At 32.9% G+C, this 21037-nt stretch overlaps 1 protein-coding gene across 1 annotated transcript in view; it reads right to left on the bottom strand.

Annotated features, from left to right (window-relative positions):
• Positions 1–21037, bottom strand: part of KCNT2 (potassium sodium-activated channel subfamily T member 2) — a 405225-nt gene that overhangs the window by 144142 nt on the left and 240046 nt on the right. Inside the window, exon 14 of the mRNA XM_030937154.1 lies at positions 18032–18140. Within this exon, the coding sequence (XP_030793014.1) occupies positions 18032–18140 (109 nt within the window). The remainder of the gene's footprint in view (positions 1–18031; positions 18141–21037) is intronic.

Genomic DNA, 21037 nt, shown 5'->3' with positions numbered 1-21037 from the left:
AATTCTTAATATGTTGTATACTCTTTTCTTATTTCAGGATATGCCGTACTACCCTGCTCAGTAAAGTAGTCCCAATTTTAATAAAATAGCACAAAATCTTATTATATTGGTGACTTCATATGTTTTTATGAAGCTGTATGTTTTTGTGAAATTCATATTAATAGAAGTTAGAAAGTAGAATTTATTTTTTAATTTTCATATTTTCTTAAGGCATATAAGAATGTCATCACACTAGAGGTAAACTAAAGAACAGCCTTGGTGTTATGAAGCACTGTCTTTAAAGTTGTAAAATGTAATCATCAGTGGGAGTGTACCTCTTTCACAGCATTATATGTGCTGTTTTAAGCACCTCTATCTACATTGTAATCCTTGGATTTAGTTTGCTGGTACATTTTGTTCTCTTTGATCCTATATAATGTAGCTAAACAGATGATACATAATTTACTTCAGATTCACCAAAATTGACACAGACTGTCATACTAGCTGCTTTTATATATTTATATTTATTATCAAACTAAGTTATCTTTGCATCAACTGTAATAAAGAGTACCTTATCACAAGATAACTTTGATATAATTCATTCTTCACTATGTAGTAAAAGTATTTACATATATATAAATATAACTACAGAAATTTTTGCATATATGTAACTATAGAAATATTTTGACATTTTTAGGAAAGAATTTCATTCAAGTTTGTACTTGAATAAGATTAACAAATGAGTTAAATATAAATTTCTTTATTGATACTCTATTTTGAAGAAGATAATATACTAACTCACTATATTGATTTCAAAGAGATTTTAAAGGTCTAAAATAAGTCACCAAAAGGTTTAAATATAATTAAAATTAATGCACTTTATTTAATTCCATAATCTATGGAAATAATGTCACTTTGGTTGCAACCATTTTGTTATTTGTATACTTCCCAGGGTGATTTTTTGTGCTCATGAATTACATTATTTCACAATTATTGCAAACTTTATTTAAAAATTAAAATATTTAAATGGTATTATCATTGTGCCTTTACTATCAATGTTAGGAATCTACAGTTTAGCCACTGTAGGTCAAATAAATAATTCTGACAAATCGTAGCCTGTGCCATTGGAAAGACAAATATAATTTATGGTACAGGGGTATGTGGGGTACACAGAAGCTTCCAAAATAGGTGAGTTTACAAAATAAACAGCTAACACATAACTTTATATTGTATGAACTTTTATTCTTGTAAATCTGCAGACAGAACTGACTGTATAGATGCAGAATATCTAGAAAGAAAAGTACTTGAGAACTCCAGATAGAAGTAATAAAAAAAAAAATTAAGACACCTCAGTCTACTAGGAAGATGCTTATGAATTCCAGTTCTTGAATAGCGGAACTGCCCCAACATTGTAGGTCACCAAGCATCAAATTAGAAATCTGAGTTCTAAGATTAAAAGTTGCAGACACAATATAAAGCATGGTAATCAATTTTCTACCACCAGATGGAACCGGAAAGCTGTTTGCCATTTTCAGGATAAGAAAAATGGCCGTCAAAAGTGGAGAGAATAGGAAAATGCTAAATGGTTTTCATGCATTATTGACACTGATCATAAACAATGAACACTGTTTTGAAAGGCATCTACTTCAATGAGAAATAAAAAAGAGTGCAAAAGTTAGATTTAAAAGGTTGGTTGTACATGAAATTAGCTTAAATTCACTGCCCTTAATGTTGATTTCTCCTTCAGTAACTCCAAAGGGTTTTTTGAAGTGTTCATTTAATTCCCACTATCACCACACACAAAAAATACCCTAAAATCGTGTTAAGACTTTTCATCTACTTTTTAAATTGCCAGGTGAAAAAATAAATTCACTTGTAATATTGGAGTTGCATCCTCAGCTCTTTAATTCCATTATTAAATAAGTTATATCTCACTGATTTTAAACTGTTCTATTTCAGCATTAATAAAATTTTATGGCTACATTGTACTTTCCCCTGTCTTGCACAGATCACAGCCTGCTTGCTTAGTGAATACCATATGCTTCACTTCTGTTTAAGTGCTTCAAGCCATTGAGTATTTGCTATATCTGTACCTTTACTTTAAAACATTGTAGTGAATTTTCTAGGAAAGATACATTCCATCAATATTAATTCTTAGACATATAGGAACTTAGGAACCTCCTATTACTGTTATTTACATTTTATCATTTGCCCTTTTAAAAATAATTATAACTAGGACACTTTTGCTGTCTCTCCATGTTGTCATTTGACTTCTTCTCAAGTAATTAATCTTACCATAACTAAAAAGAATCTTTATTAGCAAAACAAATCCATTAGCAGAAATTTGCAATACATTTCAAATACGTATAAAAACAATGTTAAATTGTATCCTGCCCTGCACTTAGTCTGAGTAATCACCTGTTAATCAGACTACTGTCTGATTTGTGATCACAATGTATTCAAGCTTATATTCCCCAAAGTGCTAACACGGTACCTTACATAGTATGGATGCATGTGATGATTATTTATAAAATGACTAAATAAATGACCAAACTATAATAATATTTTAACCCTTAATTAAATGCTATTTTCTCATTCATAGCTTAAATTTTGACCCAATAATAATAATAATAATAATTAAAAACACATGCTTCCAAATTCTGAGCTTACTTCAAAGAGTTTTAAGACATTTCTTAATAATATGTTACCACATTTACTACCCTATTATTGTAGGTACTACCTATTGACCTCCTCCTGTAAGATATAAGAGAAAATAATGTTTTTCACAGTGAATTTCCCCAGAGTTGCTTATATAATCATATTACTATTTTTCATTTCTATTTTCCAGCGTTTTGACTCTAGTGTCTACAGAGCACATTTAGTAAAGTAAATACATGAATCAGGTCAGATATAGGACAATAAGTAGTGTTCAAACTTGTAGTGAATTTGTTGTTGGATGTCTACTGAACTGCAAATTCGAAGAAACAATTCAAAAGGAAAAAAAAAATGTTGACACCATGTTGGCAGCCAAATAAAACCTATTCACTGATAGAATTTATTTCGTAGAGGTAGTATTGTTCTGGGGGCTTTTAGAGACCAAAGCTCCTTTATCTGGTTAGTTGCTTGGTGTGGTAGTGGGAATTGTTTACACAAGTTTAACATAAAGAGTAACTTCCTTGCTTTCCCAATGACTCTGTGACTCTCCATATTCCTTTATATTTCTCTTTATACTTAACACTAGGCAATGTGTAGTCTTATCTAAAGTTTAAAAACTCTAATCAATACTATTTTTTTTCCTCTTTCTTTTTCAGAAAATTTTCTTCATCATTAGTGTTTTATAATTTGGCAATGCTAAGTATCTAAGAGTGGTTCTTGTTCACTTATTATGACTCACACTCAAGAGACCCTAACAATTTACAGGCTTGAGTCTCTCCTCTTCTCTTGCAATTTCTAACTATCATTTTCTCTATCTTCTCTTGGTGGAACTGCTACCAAAGCAGATATCATCTTTTCTGGATTGATCTCCTGTGCTTCTAGTCTTTTTGCTTATATATTCCAAGTCTGCATTTTTATCTAAAATCCTCAATATTTCTGTGAGATTATCTTCTAAAACAAATTTTTCTTTTTTATTTCAGCAATCATTCAACAGGTCTTTCCTCTCCATTTCTGCACCACAACTGCTCTTCTGTTTGAGTCTTCCTGGGAATAATAATTATCATCATTTTAAGTTCTTTTGGAGTTGTGTATTTATTTGTTATGGCCCTTTTATCCCCTTACTACAGAAGAGAAAATCGGCACCTCCAGAATCATAGTCAACAGAAATTTAAGTTAAATATTTAAGTCTGTACAAAAACAAAATTGGTAAGATTTTATTCCTTTGAACAATCATCACCACCCTTTATGATACTTCAATATAGTCTTCTAAATTATTATTTGTACTACTCTACTTTTCAAATACATCTTTGAATCTCTTGTTAATGTACTTTTGTTTTCACTTAATGAAACTCTCCTTGTTTCCAAAATATATATTTGACTTTCCTTTTAAATATTATAGTCTTGTTTTTTTAAAACTCTATGTTTGCTAAGAGTGTAAGTAACACCCAACCTTCGCTATAGACCCAAAACAATTTCAGTACAAACAGAAGCAGCTGCTATCCTTTAGCTGGATATATTTCTCTCATCTCATCCTGCATGCTGATATTCAGCAAATAACAAGAGCCATATTTCAAATTTTGAGTACAAGGCATAAGGATATTAAATGGATTCCTTTGTCTGTGAACATGATTTGTAAAATGGTAGGTTTTACCTTATAGTAAGCAAGAAGAAATTAGACTACTCAGTCTGGAGCCTCTCAAATACCAGATTATAGAGAACTGGAACCCAGTTCCAAATTATCTGCTAAGGTAGACTTCATTTTCTTTAAATTATTCTATGAAAAAAAAATGTATTTTTCCTGATGGTAAATGTCTGGCTAGACTTAACTGCAGGGAAATAGTACTGTGATTCATGAAAGAGGTGTAAGTCCTCGTTCAATATACATAACTTGAATTAATATTTGCCCTCTTTTTCTAGGCACCTTGTACCCCAAAGCTTCACTGGGGACTGATGTTTTGTCTTACTGTATCACCCTTTAAAGAAAGTCTGGGCTGCGATTTCCCACAGAAAATATTGCTTTGCTTACTTTCCATCTCCCAGAAATTCATTCAACTCTTTCTAGTTATTTTTCATTGATAAAAGATTGCAATTTATTAAAAATTTCTTTTTCATTATATCAATGGAGTCTCATGAGAGAAAGCAGATAAATGCATATGGTTCATAAACTACTTGGAACCAGGGCATAGATCCAAAGAAAAAACTATCTCAATCCTTTAGTGCATCTTTCATTTCATTTATTTAACTAATATTTATTGAAGATTTATATTGTGAAAAACATTATGGAAAGTTTAAAGATAAGCAAGATATGTTTTCTACATTGAACAAAATTACAACCTCATAAGTAAAGAAAAAAAGTGCATGATACCTGCTCTGGCAGAATATAGTAACATCTATGCAGATTCATAGAAGGAAGAAATCACACTGAATTAGGGAGATTAAAAATATTCATGAAGAGATGGAATTTTTGATTTAACAAAACCTTCTAGGAAGGCAGAGGAAACGGCATTAAAAAAAAAGATGTAGAAGGCGGAAACCACAAAGTATATTTAGGATCATGTAATTTGGAGTACATGCTATATATAAGAGAATCACGAGAGATAAGGATACAAAAATAAATTAGTACTAGAGCACAGAGAGTCTTAAAGAAATAAAGCAGATATATTTAGATCTAATTGAATAATGACTGCTGAGCTATTAAACACTTTCCAAGCATGGGACTGCCAGACAAGGGTCAACATCCAGATTCCTCAAAATATGTAATAGAATACTTGTTCCTGTTGACATTTTAATGAGTCTGCTTAGGAAAACATTTCTCAGTCAAATAGATTTTGGGATACATCTAATAAAATGCCTTTCTGTATAGATTTTCAATATACATTGTTTTATATTTTAAGAAAAGTAAGTTTAAGAACCCAATTTTCTATTATTTACTATTATCATTATTTTCCTTTCCTGTGATTACCTCCACTCAGATCTCCAGCTGTGTAGTAGGTTTTTTTGTTCTTGTTTGTTTGTTGCCATAGGACAAATGGAGAAAGGACAACTGGGGATTACGTATCATCTTACTTAATTCCCATGATTAAAGAAGCAGGCTTCTGTGGAACTGGCAGAATTATTTGCATAGTGACAACAATAGCAGTTGGTAAATGCGTTTCATTAGAACCCATGGTGTGCCCACCTCCAGGGTGTTCTTCAGCCAAGTGTATCCCCCAACAATTCATATGTTGCAGCCCAATCCACAGTATATCAGAATATGACTGTATTTGGAAATGGGCCCTTTGAGAGGTGATTAAATTGAGACTGTTGATGTAGGTCCTATTACAATCTGACTGGTGTTCTCCTAAGAAGAGGAAATTTGGACACACGAAAGACATCAGGAACGTGGGCGCAACAGAGGAAACCCCATGTGAGGACACAGCGAAAATACAGCCATCTGCAAGCCAAGGAGAGAGGACTTGGGAGAAACCAAACATTGATCTAGGACTCCTAGCCTCCAGAACAGTGAAAAAATAAACTTCTGTTGTTTAAGCCACCCAGTCTGTGGTAGTTTTCTATGGCAGAACTAGCAAATTAATACTATGACCACGAAGATCCATGTAAGTTAGAGCAGAATAGTGCAAGGTGGGAGAGTTTAGAAGAGCAAGTATTAACCATTATGTAGTACCCTGATGAAGTGAAATTCATATCCTACAGAGGAAAGAAAGGGAAGGATGTGAGATAGAAATAAGAAAAACGCCTTTCCACGTTTGGAAATCTACGCAGCAGAAAGTTCCACATTTTTTCTCAGGACATAGTTAGCTGAACAGCAGCCTATGAAGGGGATATGCAGGGGCATGAAGTAAGTTAAGAGAATTGGTTGAGTTTGCCGGATAAGAGTCACCACAAGCATCCCACCCCCCCACCACACACATACACACACACACACACACACACACAAACATACAAACACAGACACACACATACACACAGAGGAAGATGAGAGTTTGCCATAGATAGTGGCTTTATATATATATATCTTTCTCATACATCGATTGATGAGGTAATGGATATGCCCCAAAGGTTACCTGAAGAAGCCTAAGGGGACACCAGAATGATGCAACTAGACAACCAATCAGAGATGACTGAGAAGCAGTTGGATCCCAGGAGCCCATTCATAAAAAAGCTCTGTGAAGTAGTAAGTAGGGCAGATGTGTGTCCTCAAAACAAGAAGTAGGCATGAGACTTATGGCTCACCAGGAAGCTTGCCAGAAGATGACATTAGCTGTTGTCAGCAGCTAGATAATGAGTAGCTACACTGTCTACCTGAGAAGTTTATGATACCAGAATGAGTCATGGACCTATTACACACCCATTGATAAAGGGCGTTTCCCTACCTTGTTGCAGTCAGAAAATCACCAGGTAGCTGGTGGTGTGGGGTAGTAGGAGTGGGAAGGAGAAGTGGGGTTTGGAAAACAAGTCTGTTAATACCTTCAAATCTGACTGAAACCACTCAAAAACATACTTTAATCTATTAATGAAAATAGAGGCTCAGTTTTAAGAAAGTTATATCAAATAAAGTTCAAGTTTTATATGCCAACTAATAATTAGCACATTTATAGCAATCAAACACATTAAGACTTTAAACTGTGTGTGTGTGTGTGTGTGTGTGTGTGTGTGTGTGTGTGTGTTTCACTCTAAAAGGAAATCAAAATGCCTCTCATCCTCACTGCTACTTTATTCTTTACCCTAAGGAGGAGGGTGACTGAACTAGATTTGCCAGGTTACAAAATATAGTTATATAGTTCTCTGTCACAGTTTTTGAGTGTGAAACTTCCAAGGGAACTAAAAATAGTTCATTTGAGCATGCTACCCCAACCTTTTTTTTTTTTTTGCAGTCATTGTGGTAATTGTAATCCCTATTACTTTTAAGAAACTTTCTCCTCCTTTCACATGACAGCTGATTCGCTGGGGCCTCTGTGAGGAGCTCAGGATTCAAGGGAAACAAAGTCTTCCTATCTTCCTATCTCTGCCTCCTTCCTCGCTTTCCTCCTGTCTTGTGGTCTTTCTCAGTCCTACTTTTCTGGTGATGGTAAATGACAATGGATTTTTTATTTTCCCTTATCACAGTGTTTGGAGATTCTGGATGCCAGAGCATAACAGACAAGGAAGATCTCATGGCTAATTTTCATCTGAGTTCATTAGCCTAATGGTCAGAGAAACATTGAAGGCTTCTGTCTGGTGTAGTTCAGATCCTTAAGAGTTCTACTTTGAATTTGGGTTCAAGGCAGTAAGACAGAGCAAAGCATTGCTTTATTTGGCATTTGCTGGCCTATCTTTTCTTCCAAGTACATATTTTTATAAAGGTTTTGCAGGGGAAAGTCCTCTAGTCAAAATACTATCTCCAAATATTTAAAACCCCTCAAGTTAAGCTGACTAAAGGTTTTAAAATAAATTTTTAATTCCTCAGTCTTTCTTTGCTAAAGACCTGAAATTTTAAAGAGATTCAGGCAGTTATTTTGTAAAATGCTCTCAATATGGATGTGTTTTGATGTTTTCACATGATTAGAAAATGTTACCAGGAATACCAAAGTAACTTCTTAGTGTATCATATGAAAGGCAACATGAAAACATCTTTATTGATTATGGTTACTTGATCCCTTGGTTAAATTAAGATGGTGTCTCCCAGGTTTCTCCATGATAAAGTTACAAATTTTCCCTTCATAGTTATTAACTATCTTAGGGAGACGTGTCAAAAGTACACAATTATACTAGTTCTCCTCAAACTTTCACCTCTAATATTACTACTCATTGAGGATCACAATTATTACTGTAGTGTTTGCCTAATGGTGACTTCATATTTTTCTCTTTCCTTCTACATTTATTAATCAGAATTCTTCAGTAAGAAAGAGCTATGCCTTATCCCCTATTTACTTATTTATATTAGAATGGACTACTGGATATTTATTTTATTTTATGGGTTAAAATCTAATATCATTATTTATTTTGTTGCCCAAAGATTCCACCTTAGCCCATTAGGACCTCTTTCATGTTGTTTCTTTTGACCAGTCCCCATATTCTGAGCAATTCCTTACTTTCTGCCACGACAACATTTTTCAGGCTTATCTTGTATTTTCCCTGCCCCATTCCTGGAATCAACCAATACTCCAAGGAGCCCTGGATATTTATATTAGAGGATGATGTTTACCAATCAAGAGCTGAGCCTTAAGTGCTGCTAGGATTTGAGTATGTTCCCTAAAGTTCGTGTGTTGGAAACTTAATGTCCAATGCCACAGTGTTGGGAAGTGGGGCCTAATAAGGCCTTATTAGTTCATAGGACTCTGTCTCAGAGAACTGATTAACATCCTATGGCTGGAGAATGGGTTTGTTATAAACACGAGTTCATCCTCCCCATTAGCTCTCTTTTACATATACTCTCTTGCCCTTCCGCCTTCTGCCATGGGATGACACAGTAAGAAGGCCCTCACAAGACTCCGGTCCTGAATTTTGGACTTCCCAAGAAAATAAATCTGTCTTTATAAATTACCCAGTCTCAGGTATTCTTCTATAGTATCACAAATTTACTAAGACATGTTTGCTCATTGCTACTGAGATGTCATTGCCTCTATTCTGTCTCAGAGACACAGTAAGGAATTATAAGTATATATACTAGCAGACATACATGGGAGGCACATCTGTATTTCTGTATCTATCTTTTTTGTTTATATACATAGACAATCATGAGTTTATATTGATTCCAATCTCATCCACAAGAAGTGTTACAAATTGGAGGAGGTTAAGGAGAAATAACAGCTAAAGGCAATGCAGGATCTTAGAGTTCTGGAACAGAAAATAGACATTAATGAAGAAAATAAAACTCAAATAAGGCCTATAATTTAGTCAATGGTATTGTACCAATGTTAACCCCTTCTTTTGATAACTGTACTATGATTATAAAAGGTAAATGTTAAGGGAAGTTTATGTTTGGGAAGGGTATGTGTGAACTCTGCTGGTTTTCCAACTTTTGTGTAAGTTTAAAATTGGTTCAAATTAGGCCATGCGTGGTGGCTCACGCCTGTAATCCCAGAACTTTGGGAGGCCAAGGCAGGCAGATCACCAGGTCAGGAGATCAAGACTATCCTGGCTAACACGGTGAAACACCGTCTCTACTAAAAATCCAAAAAATTAGCCAAGCGTGGTGGCGGGTGCCTGTAGTCCCAGCTACTCGGGAGGCTGAGGTAGGAAAATGGCATGAACTGGGAGGTAGAGCTTGCAGTGAGCCAAGATTGCACCACTGTACTCTAGCCTGGGCGACAGAGTGAGACTCCGTCTCAAAAAAAAAAAAAAAAAAAAAAAAAAAAAAAAAAAAAAAAAAGAAAAACAATTTGGTTCAAATTAAAAGGTTTTTAAAATGTCATTAAAAATATGTTTAACTTAATATTTCTGAACTCCCTTGAATATGTAATTTTATTTTTCAGGAAAAGTATTAATGCCCATCCAAAAACACTAATTTTGCCTTGGAACACAAATTTGGCAGCCATATGAAATTACAGAATCAGTTTTTATACAGCATACACACAAATTAATTACATTGCATTTTGGCTTAATGTGTTTCCACTGTGGCTGCAGATTTTGCAAAATTATTAAGCAGTCTCTGTTGAAATAGTTACTTGAGGAATCCTAAAATTCCCTTAAGCTTAAATGCTCATGATAGAAAACTGAACAAAACCATCTTTCTATAATTTTAAACTTAGCAATTGAATACAGGCATAATGAAATCTTGAAAGCTAAGAAAAAAATGTAAATCAGGTATTCTGTTTTTCTTTTCTATTTTTAAAGACACCAATTACTTTGAACACAACAGATAAACTTGACAGCTAATGTTTATGACAATTTTCATTTCACAAGGAGCATTGTGGCAATATCTAGATCTGCTGTTTGAACTTGTTTGTGAAAATAACATACTTTCCCAGTAAGTTAATGAAGAACTTCTTATGAAATAACCCTCTGAGGAGCATATTTACAATACTGCAACTTTTTAAAAATAATTCTGCAGCAATGTAAAAGCAAATTAGCTTCCCCTTACTTTTGATGTATTTATAAAATATAGCATTGGAATTGTTAAATATTTTCATCCATTCAAAGTACTTCAAATATACATTCGTATCATACACCAACTGATTAGTATTTGAAACCTTCTCTTTCTTTGGTCTCATAAATCAAAATAACGTTATTTCAAAATATACTTGTCATAATATGTTGTCAGTATTTTAATTAATAGCAACTATTATTTGCTTAAACTTATAGAAGTTAACAATGATTTTCTCTGATATCTATATTTTTAATATTTATGTCTTCTGCTTTATTTTCAAATGCATTTTTCTTATTTAAGGCCTCTTCAATTCTTTATACAGTTCATTTCCTCCACATACACTTTCAAATGGTCACTAAAAACATACACCTTTTAAGCAGACAAAAGAATGTTATACTTCCTGTAACTCATGGTGGCTTTCTTCTATAAAAATCTATGATTGAATAATGTATCACTTGAAAATAAAAAGGTTCAGTATTATAGGTATTTAAATCACTTTTTTCTCAAAATACATTTAATTCTAATTTCCGTAATATTTAAGACAGTGAATCAAAAGATTGGTCATGGTTAAAAGCACGCCATCGGTGTTCTTGCATTCTAATATCTACTCTTGTTCATTAATGTCATTGTTCAAAAAAAATCTAAATAAAATTATGAACATTTATTCTCTTATAGTCATGAAACTGTGATTTTTTGGTATAGGCCTAGGAATATTCTGATTTAGATATAAAATACAAACATGCAAGGCATGGGACTTTTTTTCTACTCCATCACAAATGCAGCCTGTCTATCTGGGTATCCTGTTTTGCCTTCTCCTGTCTCTCTCAAACTGCCAATATTGATACCAAATTAAAAGACTGACTTTTACTTTTATAGATTCTGACTGATACAGATTAACAAAGCCAATGAGACAACTAAAGACCAATTGCTATGGCTGGGCGTGGTTACATAATTTTCAAAGTAATCCTGTGGGTTGACTTCATCCAGTTTCAAGGCTTTAAACAGTGTTTATATGCTCATGACAGCCAAATTTGTATGTTCATCAACATTCTTATAATGGCCTAGGAGATGCTACATGACCCTGACCCATGCTTTATTTTCAGATCTCAACTTTTACTACCTTTCTCTTCCTTCACTCTGCTCTATTTATGCATATCTTCTTTATTGTCTTATTTATTTATTTATTCATTTTTGAGACAGAGTTTTGCTCTTGTTGCCCAGGCTGGAGTCCAATGGGGCCATCTTGGCTCTCTACAAACTCTGCCTCCCGAGTTCAAGCGATTCTCCTGCCTCAGCCTCCTGATTAGCTGGGATTACAAGCGTGCACCACCATGCCCGGCTAATCTTGTATTTTTAGTGGAGATGGGGTTTTTCCATGTTGATCAGGCTGATCTCAAACTCCCGAAACCACGTGATCTGCCTGCTTTGGCCTCCCAAAGTATTGGAATTGCAGGCATGAGCCACCACGCCCGGCTTATGCTTGTCTTCTTACTGTTCCTCAAGTCATCAGATGTGCTTGCATCTCAGAGTCACTGCTTTCCCTTTTGCCTGGAAAACTCTTATCTCAGATATGTGCATAGTTATTACTTTAATTTGCTCAGGTCATTGATTAAATATCAACTCCTTGATGAAGTCATATTATGACTGTATCATTTAAATTGAACCCATTGCTACATCCTTGTGCTCTTCGTTGCCTTTCCCTACTTAATCTTTCTCCATAGCACTATTTCTGGCAGAAATATTTGTATTTTACTTGTTTATTATTTTTTATTTTGTCTCTCTAATTGGAATAAAAGCTCCCCAAGAGCAGAGATTTTTCCGTTGGTTTTTAAAGAACACCTGAAATCGTTCTATCACACAGTAAATATTCAATGACTAATTACTAAATAAGTGAATAAGTAAATGGATTAGATAAAAATTATCTCAACTTTCCATATAATATGACTGAAAATTAAATGGAGCAGGTTGGTTCAATGTTAATTGAGTTTGGCAGTTAATGAGTCAACCATTTCTGTCTGCCAAAACCAGTGTTCTTTCCTCTATGCCACATTTCCTTCCTGAGGTTGCAGGATGCCTACTACAAAACAGAAAGAATTTTGTTTGTGATTAGGATTTCTGATTCCTGAAGAGTATAATTTTAGCTGCAGCTTTAATGAGATAAATTTCTGTATAATACATTTTATAAAAATAATAATATGACTGGTTTGGTTTTTGACAGGAAACATTAAAATTCAGGTAAATATCTATAAAAAAAAAATCATGTAGTAACTGTACCATAGGTATACGTAATGTTTATTTCAGTAGAATGATTGCATCAGCAGATTTGAGCTCTCTCTTTAATGACTGTCAATGACCTTCGTGGCACTTCACATGTAAAACTTAGGTGATCTCAGTTGTTTGTATGATTCAATATATTCCCTTCTAAGATCCTCTGATTTAACATTTCATTCCTATGATATTTAACCTAATGATTTTTAAAAAATAACATCCAACTCTAAATAAATATATGTATGTATTTGTATGTAAATACATGTGTAGATGTATATAGATTTTACAAGTTATAACTATTTACATAACTAACAGATACAACTAGAATCAAACCCACATTTGAATATGTGAAATATACTTATATTCTTTATGCAAAATAAGAAAGCATAGTTTCTTTGCCATGTATAATTTTTAATGATAATCACAAATCTGTGACAAAATGACAGAAACTGTATTGACTACTCCAAAATGTTTTATAAACCACTCTCCTCTTGCCTTTCTCTATTAAAAAGCTATAAATCTAAATGACTTCACGTTTCAGGATGCTGGAGATATGTCTGGAAACATGTGACAGGGCTCAGACCAATTATATGTTAAAAGGCAATGAGTGGGACTCAAGGAAAGCCTTCAATATAGCCTCAGCTGGCAGTAATCTGCCCCTTTGTCATTCTTCCATCTTCCTACCTAGAAGACTAGCCTGAAGCAGAGAATGCATTTTATGATTACAATAAGAGAATCCTGAAGGGTAAAGACTATAGGCTAAAGATGTTGGAATAAGAAAATAGAAAGAACAAAGTGCTCTGATGACGTCGTCATTGAGTCAGATAGCCTGCTCTGGATGCTGAACCTATAGTTTTTAAGGTGTAAACTAAACACCACTCCTACTTTCAGTGAGATACTACATCACATGAGGCAGAACACATTTTTAACTAATGCAGTATTCCTTATTATACAGAAATAAAGTTAGTGTAAATCACTGCTTGCCTCCCCCATTACTTCCTAAGGAATAAATGATTTTTCCTTTATCAGGAAGAAACATTCCAGTCTCTGGAGCCCATCCTTTACTCCCTCATTGCGTTTTCAATCTCTTTTTCTTTAGTGGTACTTAAAATTTAAACATTAAAAGCAAACAAAAGTAGATAAATACTTGTGTACATAGAAAAAACCTTTCCTTAACATTTCTGTGCAATAGGGCTTTCATTATTTTTCTTTCTTCGATTAACGAGCAAACCTAATGAAGTAGCAATCTCCAAACACACTTCACTTCTTATCATCCCTTAATTTGTTCATACTTTCGCACAATAAGAAAATCCCCATTGTCGAAATTGTTTTTTCAGAAGTCCTCAGAGAACAGCCTCCAAAAAGCTTGCTCAGTCTTAATCTGGAATCATCTATATTATTAACAATCCAGTTCCTTTTAGAAATCCTATCTCAGTTTTATTTTATTATACTATACTATGTTTGCTTTCCTTTTCTTCACTCTATTTCCTAGAATTAATAAATTCCTAGAAAATAGTCTCAAGTTGTCATTTCTCCCAAATCCCTACTACTTACTCCTTCACCTTTGTGAGCCTGACTGGCACGATCCACCGCCTCAGGAACCGAGTGTGCAGCAATTCCTACCACATTATGTCTTCATTAGAAAGCAAATATATCCAATAACAAACCACTTTTCTTTCTGCCAACTATGTACTTCATTATTTTCTACTGTCCAGTGTCAATAAGTGAGGAGATTTTCTTTTTTTCCCCCTCTCTCTTTTCTACACTCATATCTAATCAGTGGCAAACTTCTGTAAACTCTAACTAAGTAGTATTTTTCTTATCAATTCTCTCTTTTTCTTACCCCTCGATTATTACTGAGGTGAAAAAGATTACCTCATGGATGGGACTAATTAAATATTCTCGTGAAAACAAATTGAAAGAGAAAGAAAATGAATTGCTAAATTTTTGAAATTCTGGTAAAGATGAAATGTCATTAGGATGGGCCAGTTGAATGTTAACAAACTGGACTGATAATCCAGTATCTCCTTATGGAAATCATTATGGTCCATGTTCAGAGGTAATTTTTTTCTAAAGAACAAATTTATGTTCATTGAGAATACACTTATTTTTGACAAGATTGCCAAATAAATCAAACTGCTAATTTAATCAACAACAAGACATCCCACTGCCACAAGCACTGAACACGCAAATGTAAATAAAGTGAGCGCAGGTGTGAAAAATGAGGAAAAAATTAAGAAGCATTAAAATACAGAATGAACTCTCTACAAATATAAAGAACACAGTTATCTGAAGTCATATAAGTTATTTTATGACTGACAGATCAGCTAGAACTGGAATTAACAAATAAAAAATATAAAAAGAAAATGTTATATCATAAGAGTTTTAATCAGCCTTGGGAATTGTATTAGAGTACTGCCTAAGTTGCTGGAGAGACCACTTCATACCCACTAGGATGGTTATGGTAAAAAAAAAAAAAAAAAAAACTGATAATTATGAATATTGCTGATGATGTAAATAAAGTAGCATCCTGATATATTGATGATGATAATCGAAGTGCCATTGGAAAAATATTCTGACAGTTCCTAAAGAAGCTAAACAGAGTGACCATATGACCCAGCAATTCTACTCCTACATATAGACCAGGAAAATGAAAGCCTATGTCACACAAAAGCCTTTCACAAATGTTAATAGCAGCATTGTGAAAATGTTAGAAGCAACCCAAATGCCCTCCAACTGATGAGTGGAAAAATAGTGATATATCCATGCAAAGGAATATTATTCAGTTGTAAAAAGGAATAAAGTGCTGATGCATATTACAATATGAATGAACCTTGCAAAACATTATGTACAATGTTCAATAGTTGGGTGACCAGCACACTAGAAGCCCAGTCTCTACCATTAGGCAACGTACCCAAGTAACCAATATGCACACATATCCCCTGAATCTAAAGCAAAACCAAATTATTTAACATTATTTATGTTCATTTCTTTACTGCAATACAAAATATACTAAAATGATTTCAGCTGAGCATAATGGCGCAGGTCTGTAATCCCAGCACTTTGGAAGGCCAAGGCAGATGGATCACTTGAGTCCAGGAGTTTGAGACTAGGCTGGGCAACATGGCAAAACCCCGTTTCAAAAAAAAAAAAAAGAAAAGAAAAGAAAAGAAAAACCAGTGCATGGTGGCGCATGACTATAGTCCCAGCTACTGTGGAGACTGCAGTAAATCTATAAAAACAGAAATAGATTGTGGTTGCCTAGGGCTGCAAGAATTAGCGGGGGGAAATGCAGGGTGATGATAAAGGGTAGATAATTTCTTTATGGGGTTCGGAAATCATTTGGTGGTGACAGTTGGATAGTTCTATGAATATACTTTTAACATACTGAACTGTACACTTTAAATGGGTGAATTGTATAGTATGTAAACTTTATTTCAGTAAATCTGCTATAAAAAGTTATTATGGTGGATGATAACATTTACTGTGACACAGTTGTGAAATAATTTTGCAAGTCACTCTTATTTAAAGGAAGTCCTTAATTATATAACAATGTTTTCAACAACATTGCTTTCTTTTTTAATAAGGTAAAATTCATTAAAGTACACTGGGAAAAGTCTTATTCTAAGGATCACTAAAATCCTTTTTTAACTTATGTGAAGTATAATTCTTTTTCACGAGGCAATACTGTTTGTCAATAAATAATATTTACTAGGAGATGCACAAGGCAATTTAACTTCAGTCATGAGTAATGAGCTGTGTTATATAGTGTTTATAGAACTTATTTTATCATTCATGTATACAACAATGAAGTTGCCTAGATAGTCATCATTATAGTTGTATGAGTCTGTACAAAGATGTTACGGAAAAATAATGGAGACACTTGATGAATTCTATGAATGTTCACTTAACTGGTGTTAAAATAATTTTTAGCACTTTATTTAATTGCGTCAAAAAGACAGATCCTTTCTGCAAAGAAAATAAATGTCATTCCTAATCCTGTTATATCCTTCCTATTGCACAGATTAAAGGCTTGTTAGTGTACAGAATAAAAAATATTCGTATTCACAACTTTGAGAAAATTGCTCCTAAGAAAATCTTACCATCCCAATTAGGCAATTAGAAATAAGACAGTAAAATCTAATTAGAATACCACTGAGCATTTACTACTTTTAAATTAACAACTTATTCACCTATAAATAAGTCTCAAGAAAGAATTTTCCTTTTTCTGGATTTATTTGATTTGACACTTAAACAATTATCAATTAACTTACTTAATATTTAATATGAGTAATCATAACCACTAGCATAAGTGGAATTTACTTAGAAAATCAACATTTTGTCTGAAATATAAGATTAGAAATATGACAAGGTATGAAATGAAGTACATTTGTCTCTTTAAGAGCAATGACTATGTTCACTAGTTATATTTTCTTTGATCATCTTAGTCAAAAACAACTTCTGTGTTTCATAAAACTCTATCAAAATAAACAAGAACAGAAAAGGTTCTAATGGTATAACTTTCTCCAACCTTGAAATGCATATAAAAAGTGATTTATACTGCATTAGCTAATTTTATACAACTACTTTGTTATTATTATATTATAAAATTGCCATTTTGACATCAATTGTGTACATTAAGCTTTCAGGTAAAACTTACCCCAGGAACAGAAAAATTTAACTTTAAGTTCTTATACTAATAACTGTCAGAATCCTTTAATTAAATGTTTCATTTGCTGCATAAGTATTCATCTTTAAGATAAAAATCATGTCCTAATCCTAGGCCTAACAAATGGTGCAGGCACTTAGAATGTATTAATAAATCGCAACAAACGATCTCAAGACTACTGAGAAAAGACAGCAAACCACTGTCAATTTTCTATGTCTTGGATTCCTTAATATGTCTATATTCATCTATCAGATAAAGATAACTCACGCAAATTCAAATACAGGTACATATCTAGCTGTATACGTTGGCCTTCTATATTTCTAAATCACGTAACTGCTCTTATTGTTTTTTATATAATTTAAAAGGTTATCTTAAAGAAAAAATATACTTACTGCCCTCTAGAGGTATGAACCAGTAGTGTAATAAGTGTAGATGTTGCTGGGCATATACAGTTTAAAGCTAACATGGCGTATTTAAACTCTTCTTCACAAACAACATGATCTGTTTGAAATAAAATAGGTAAATTAGAATAATTTACCTTTGGAGAGTAATAAAATATAGAAAATAAAACAAAATGAATAAAATGGCAAAAGTCTCAATATAAACATACTTTTTTTAGAGATGTTTTTACAAGTGCAATTTTATTCCCAGGAAATAAGAGCGAGCTAAGAGAGAGCACTGGAGTACGAGTTAAGTGACTGGCGTGGGGGTCACTCCTATCTCAACAAATTTAGCAACCTTTGCTAAAATGCTTAACCCTGTCTTAACAAAATTGGCAACTTTTGGTAAAATGCTTAATCTTCCTATGCCTAGCAGGTGGGTTTGAGGTGTGGTCTAAAATATATCAAATACTTTATAAAATCTCCTTTTGTTCTGATCATTCTATGGTATAAAACACAACAGTACTGATTTAGAAGAGTATTGATATATCAAATTTATAATAACACAGCATAAATTTTAGAAAGTAATTATTAAAAGATTTAGCAGATAATATGTGCCTAGCATAGAAGAAATAGATTTGATACTATGAAAATAATTGTAATATCAAGCAATAGAATTTGCTAAAATAAATTGAACTTGAAATTGTACTTTAACTCCAAATACCTAAAAGTCATACACTCAAAAGATGATAGGGTCCAGCCAGAAAACATAATAAATGGCTGCTGAAATTCAATCACATAAAAATAATAGTGTTAGAAGTGAGAAGGTGCAGGCCACATCTAAAGAGAATGACGCTACTCAGGCCAAGCATTTTTATGCAGGAATGAGGGTCCAGATGCCAGATATTCTATTTTCTACAGAAGTTGTGTTTTTAAAAAGCGAGTAAATAGTGTTTATTTTGGAAATAACAAAAAACCTGTTTTCCCAAATAAAAAAGTATAGCTGATATTAAAAATAAAGAGAAGGTTTAAAGTTCTAAGAAAATAAATATTCTCAGGCAGAAAAATAGCAGTTTTAACAAAATTAAGAAATAGAAGATCAAATTTTTCAGTGAGCCAGATCTATAAAATGAACACATAACACCATACAATTTATGAAGAAAGATGAAAAGGTGATGAGGGAAATGGTTTAGCAAATGCACTGGACAAACACTGACCTTAGTTCTGTCCTATTTTTATAATATGATTTAGTACATGAGAAAGCATACTACTTTTTTATTTTGTTTTCATTTTGTATTGTTTCTCTTTCACATTTTATGGAAGAAAATACATACTATGAATATATATCAGGACTTACTCTAAAAATATCGTGTTTCTACTAATAATTTCTCTCTCCACACCGACTTGTCAATATATTATAATTAACTTAAAATGTTTTTAAAATACATAACCAGATTATTTATTGCTTTGCAGGAAAGAATCTGCAAGCAGATTCTAGATACAATTTTGAATCCAGAGAAGTGTACATAATGCAAAAGAACAGTGTCTTTAAACTATCATTTCAATATTATCTCAAAATAATTTTGAGTGTGCATGCCCAATGTGTGAAAACAGTGTGACAAAACTGCTAAACCCGGAATGTTATTACTGTAGAATCATATGATATCAATACATAGAGGACCCATAAATTTCAAATCAAAAATTAGAACAGATGATCTGAGAAAAATATGTACATTTATTATGACACAGAATTTTTAAAATTTCAAACTGTAACAGAAAATTTGGAAGGTATGATTACCATATATGCAATGTAGCATATGCAGTTATTAACTTTTCCTTACTATAGTGCACAAACCATATTTCTTTCAGTAGGGAAATGTGAGAAAATGTGATGGATGTGTGATACTTTGAAAATATCTCATTGTATTTTCCTTCAATAGTTGAAAAAGTAAAAAAAAAAAAAAAAAAAAAAAGGTCTCCTCCCTTTTCTTCAATAAATGTGTGCATCTGAGTTTGGAGGACAATAGCTGTGGGAATATTTTGATGCACTGGCTAATGTTTCAAAAAGCGTACTAATCAGAGAAAATTAGAAGGAAGCAAAAGACTCCTAAATTTCAGGTAGTCATTTTTGTGTTTGCATGTGTCTTTTTTCTACATTTGGTGAAAGTTTTACAGTGTCGATCAGCCCTTTCAACAAAAAATGTATGTAGTACCATCAATTTTATGTGTAAAAAGGTGGCAATTTTACACATAAACACAAAGTATGTGTGCATTGTTCCATTGTACGCTGAATTATCTAGGGATGCACCGTGGTGTAAATTAAGAGAAAATTTACTTTATTACATTTAGCATTGTATGTGACTCATTAATAAAAATTAATATATGTTACATATCAGTCAAAAGCTAGCACCTTGTCATTGGTAAAAGTGTCTTTTTTTTCCCATATCTTCTTGTGTATTCATGCCTGAGTGTTTACATATTTAAAAAACATGCTTTTTATTATTATTTCCATTTTTTCTTTCATATTAGATTTAGAATATTATACTAATTTTTTATACTTTATGTGTATGGATAGTTATACTTACTCTGAATTTCACTTCAAAATAGTGTAGGAAGTGTTGCAAAATATTTATTAGAAAAAGAGAGTATTGGATCAGAGAAAATAACCATTTTTTTAGATAAATAAGTTAATATATAATTATCATGAAAGCCTTTGTTAGACAAAATGTAAATTCAGTACTCTTTTCATTAAAAAAGCTATTTAATTTCTATGAATGGAAAATACAAGGAAAAAGATGTGATAGACTATTCAACTGGATAATAATATTTGTTTGCATGTATCACAGAGAGTTAAAATTCAATCTGCAAAATAGAACTGCTTGTATATCTAGACTTGTCCTCTCAGGTCCAAATCCATCCTTCCTCTTGGGACATTTTTTAGAACTAACCACTAATCCTTAGCCTGAATTAAAATACTGAAAACATTCTTTCATACTAACTGCCCCTCATTTCCCAATA

Source organism: Rhinopithecus roxellana, chromosome 8 (genome assembly GCF_007565055.1).
Source record: "Rhinopithecus roxellana isolate Shanxi Qingling chromosome 8, ASM756505v1, whole genome shotgun sequence".
Taxonomy (NCBI): domain Eukaryota; kingdom Metazoa; phylum Chordata; class Mammalia; order Primates; family Cercopithecidae; genus Rhinopithecus; species Rhinopithecus roxellana.
This window is presented reverse-complemented; position numbering and strand designations above follow the sequence as displayed.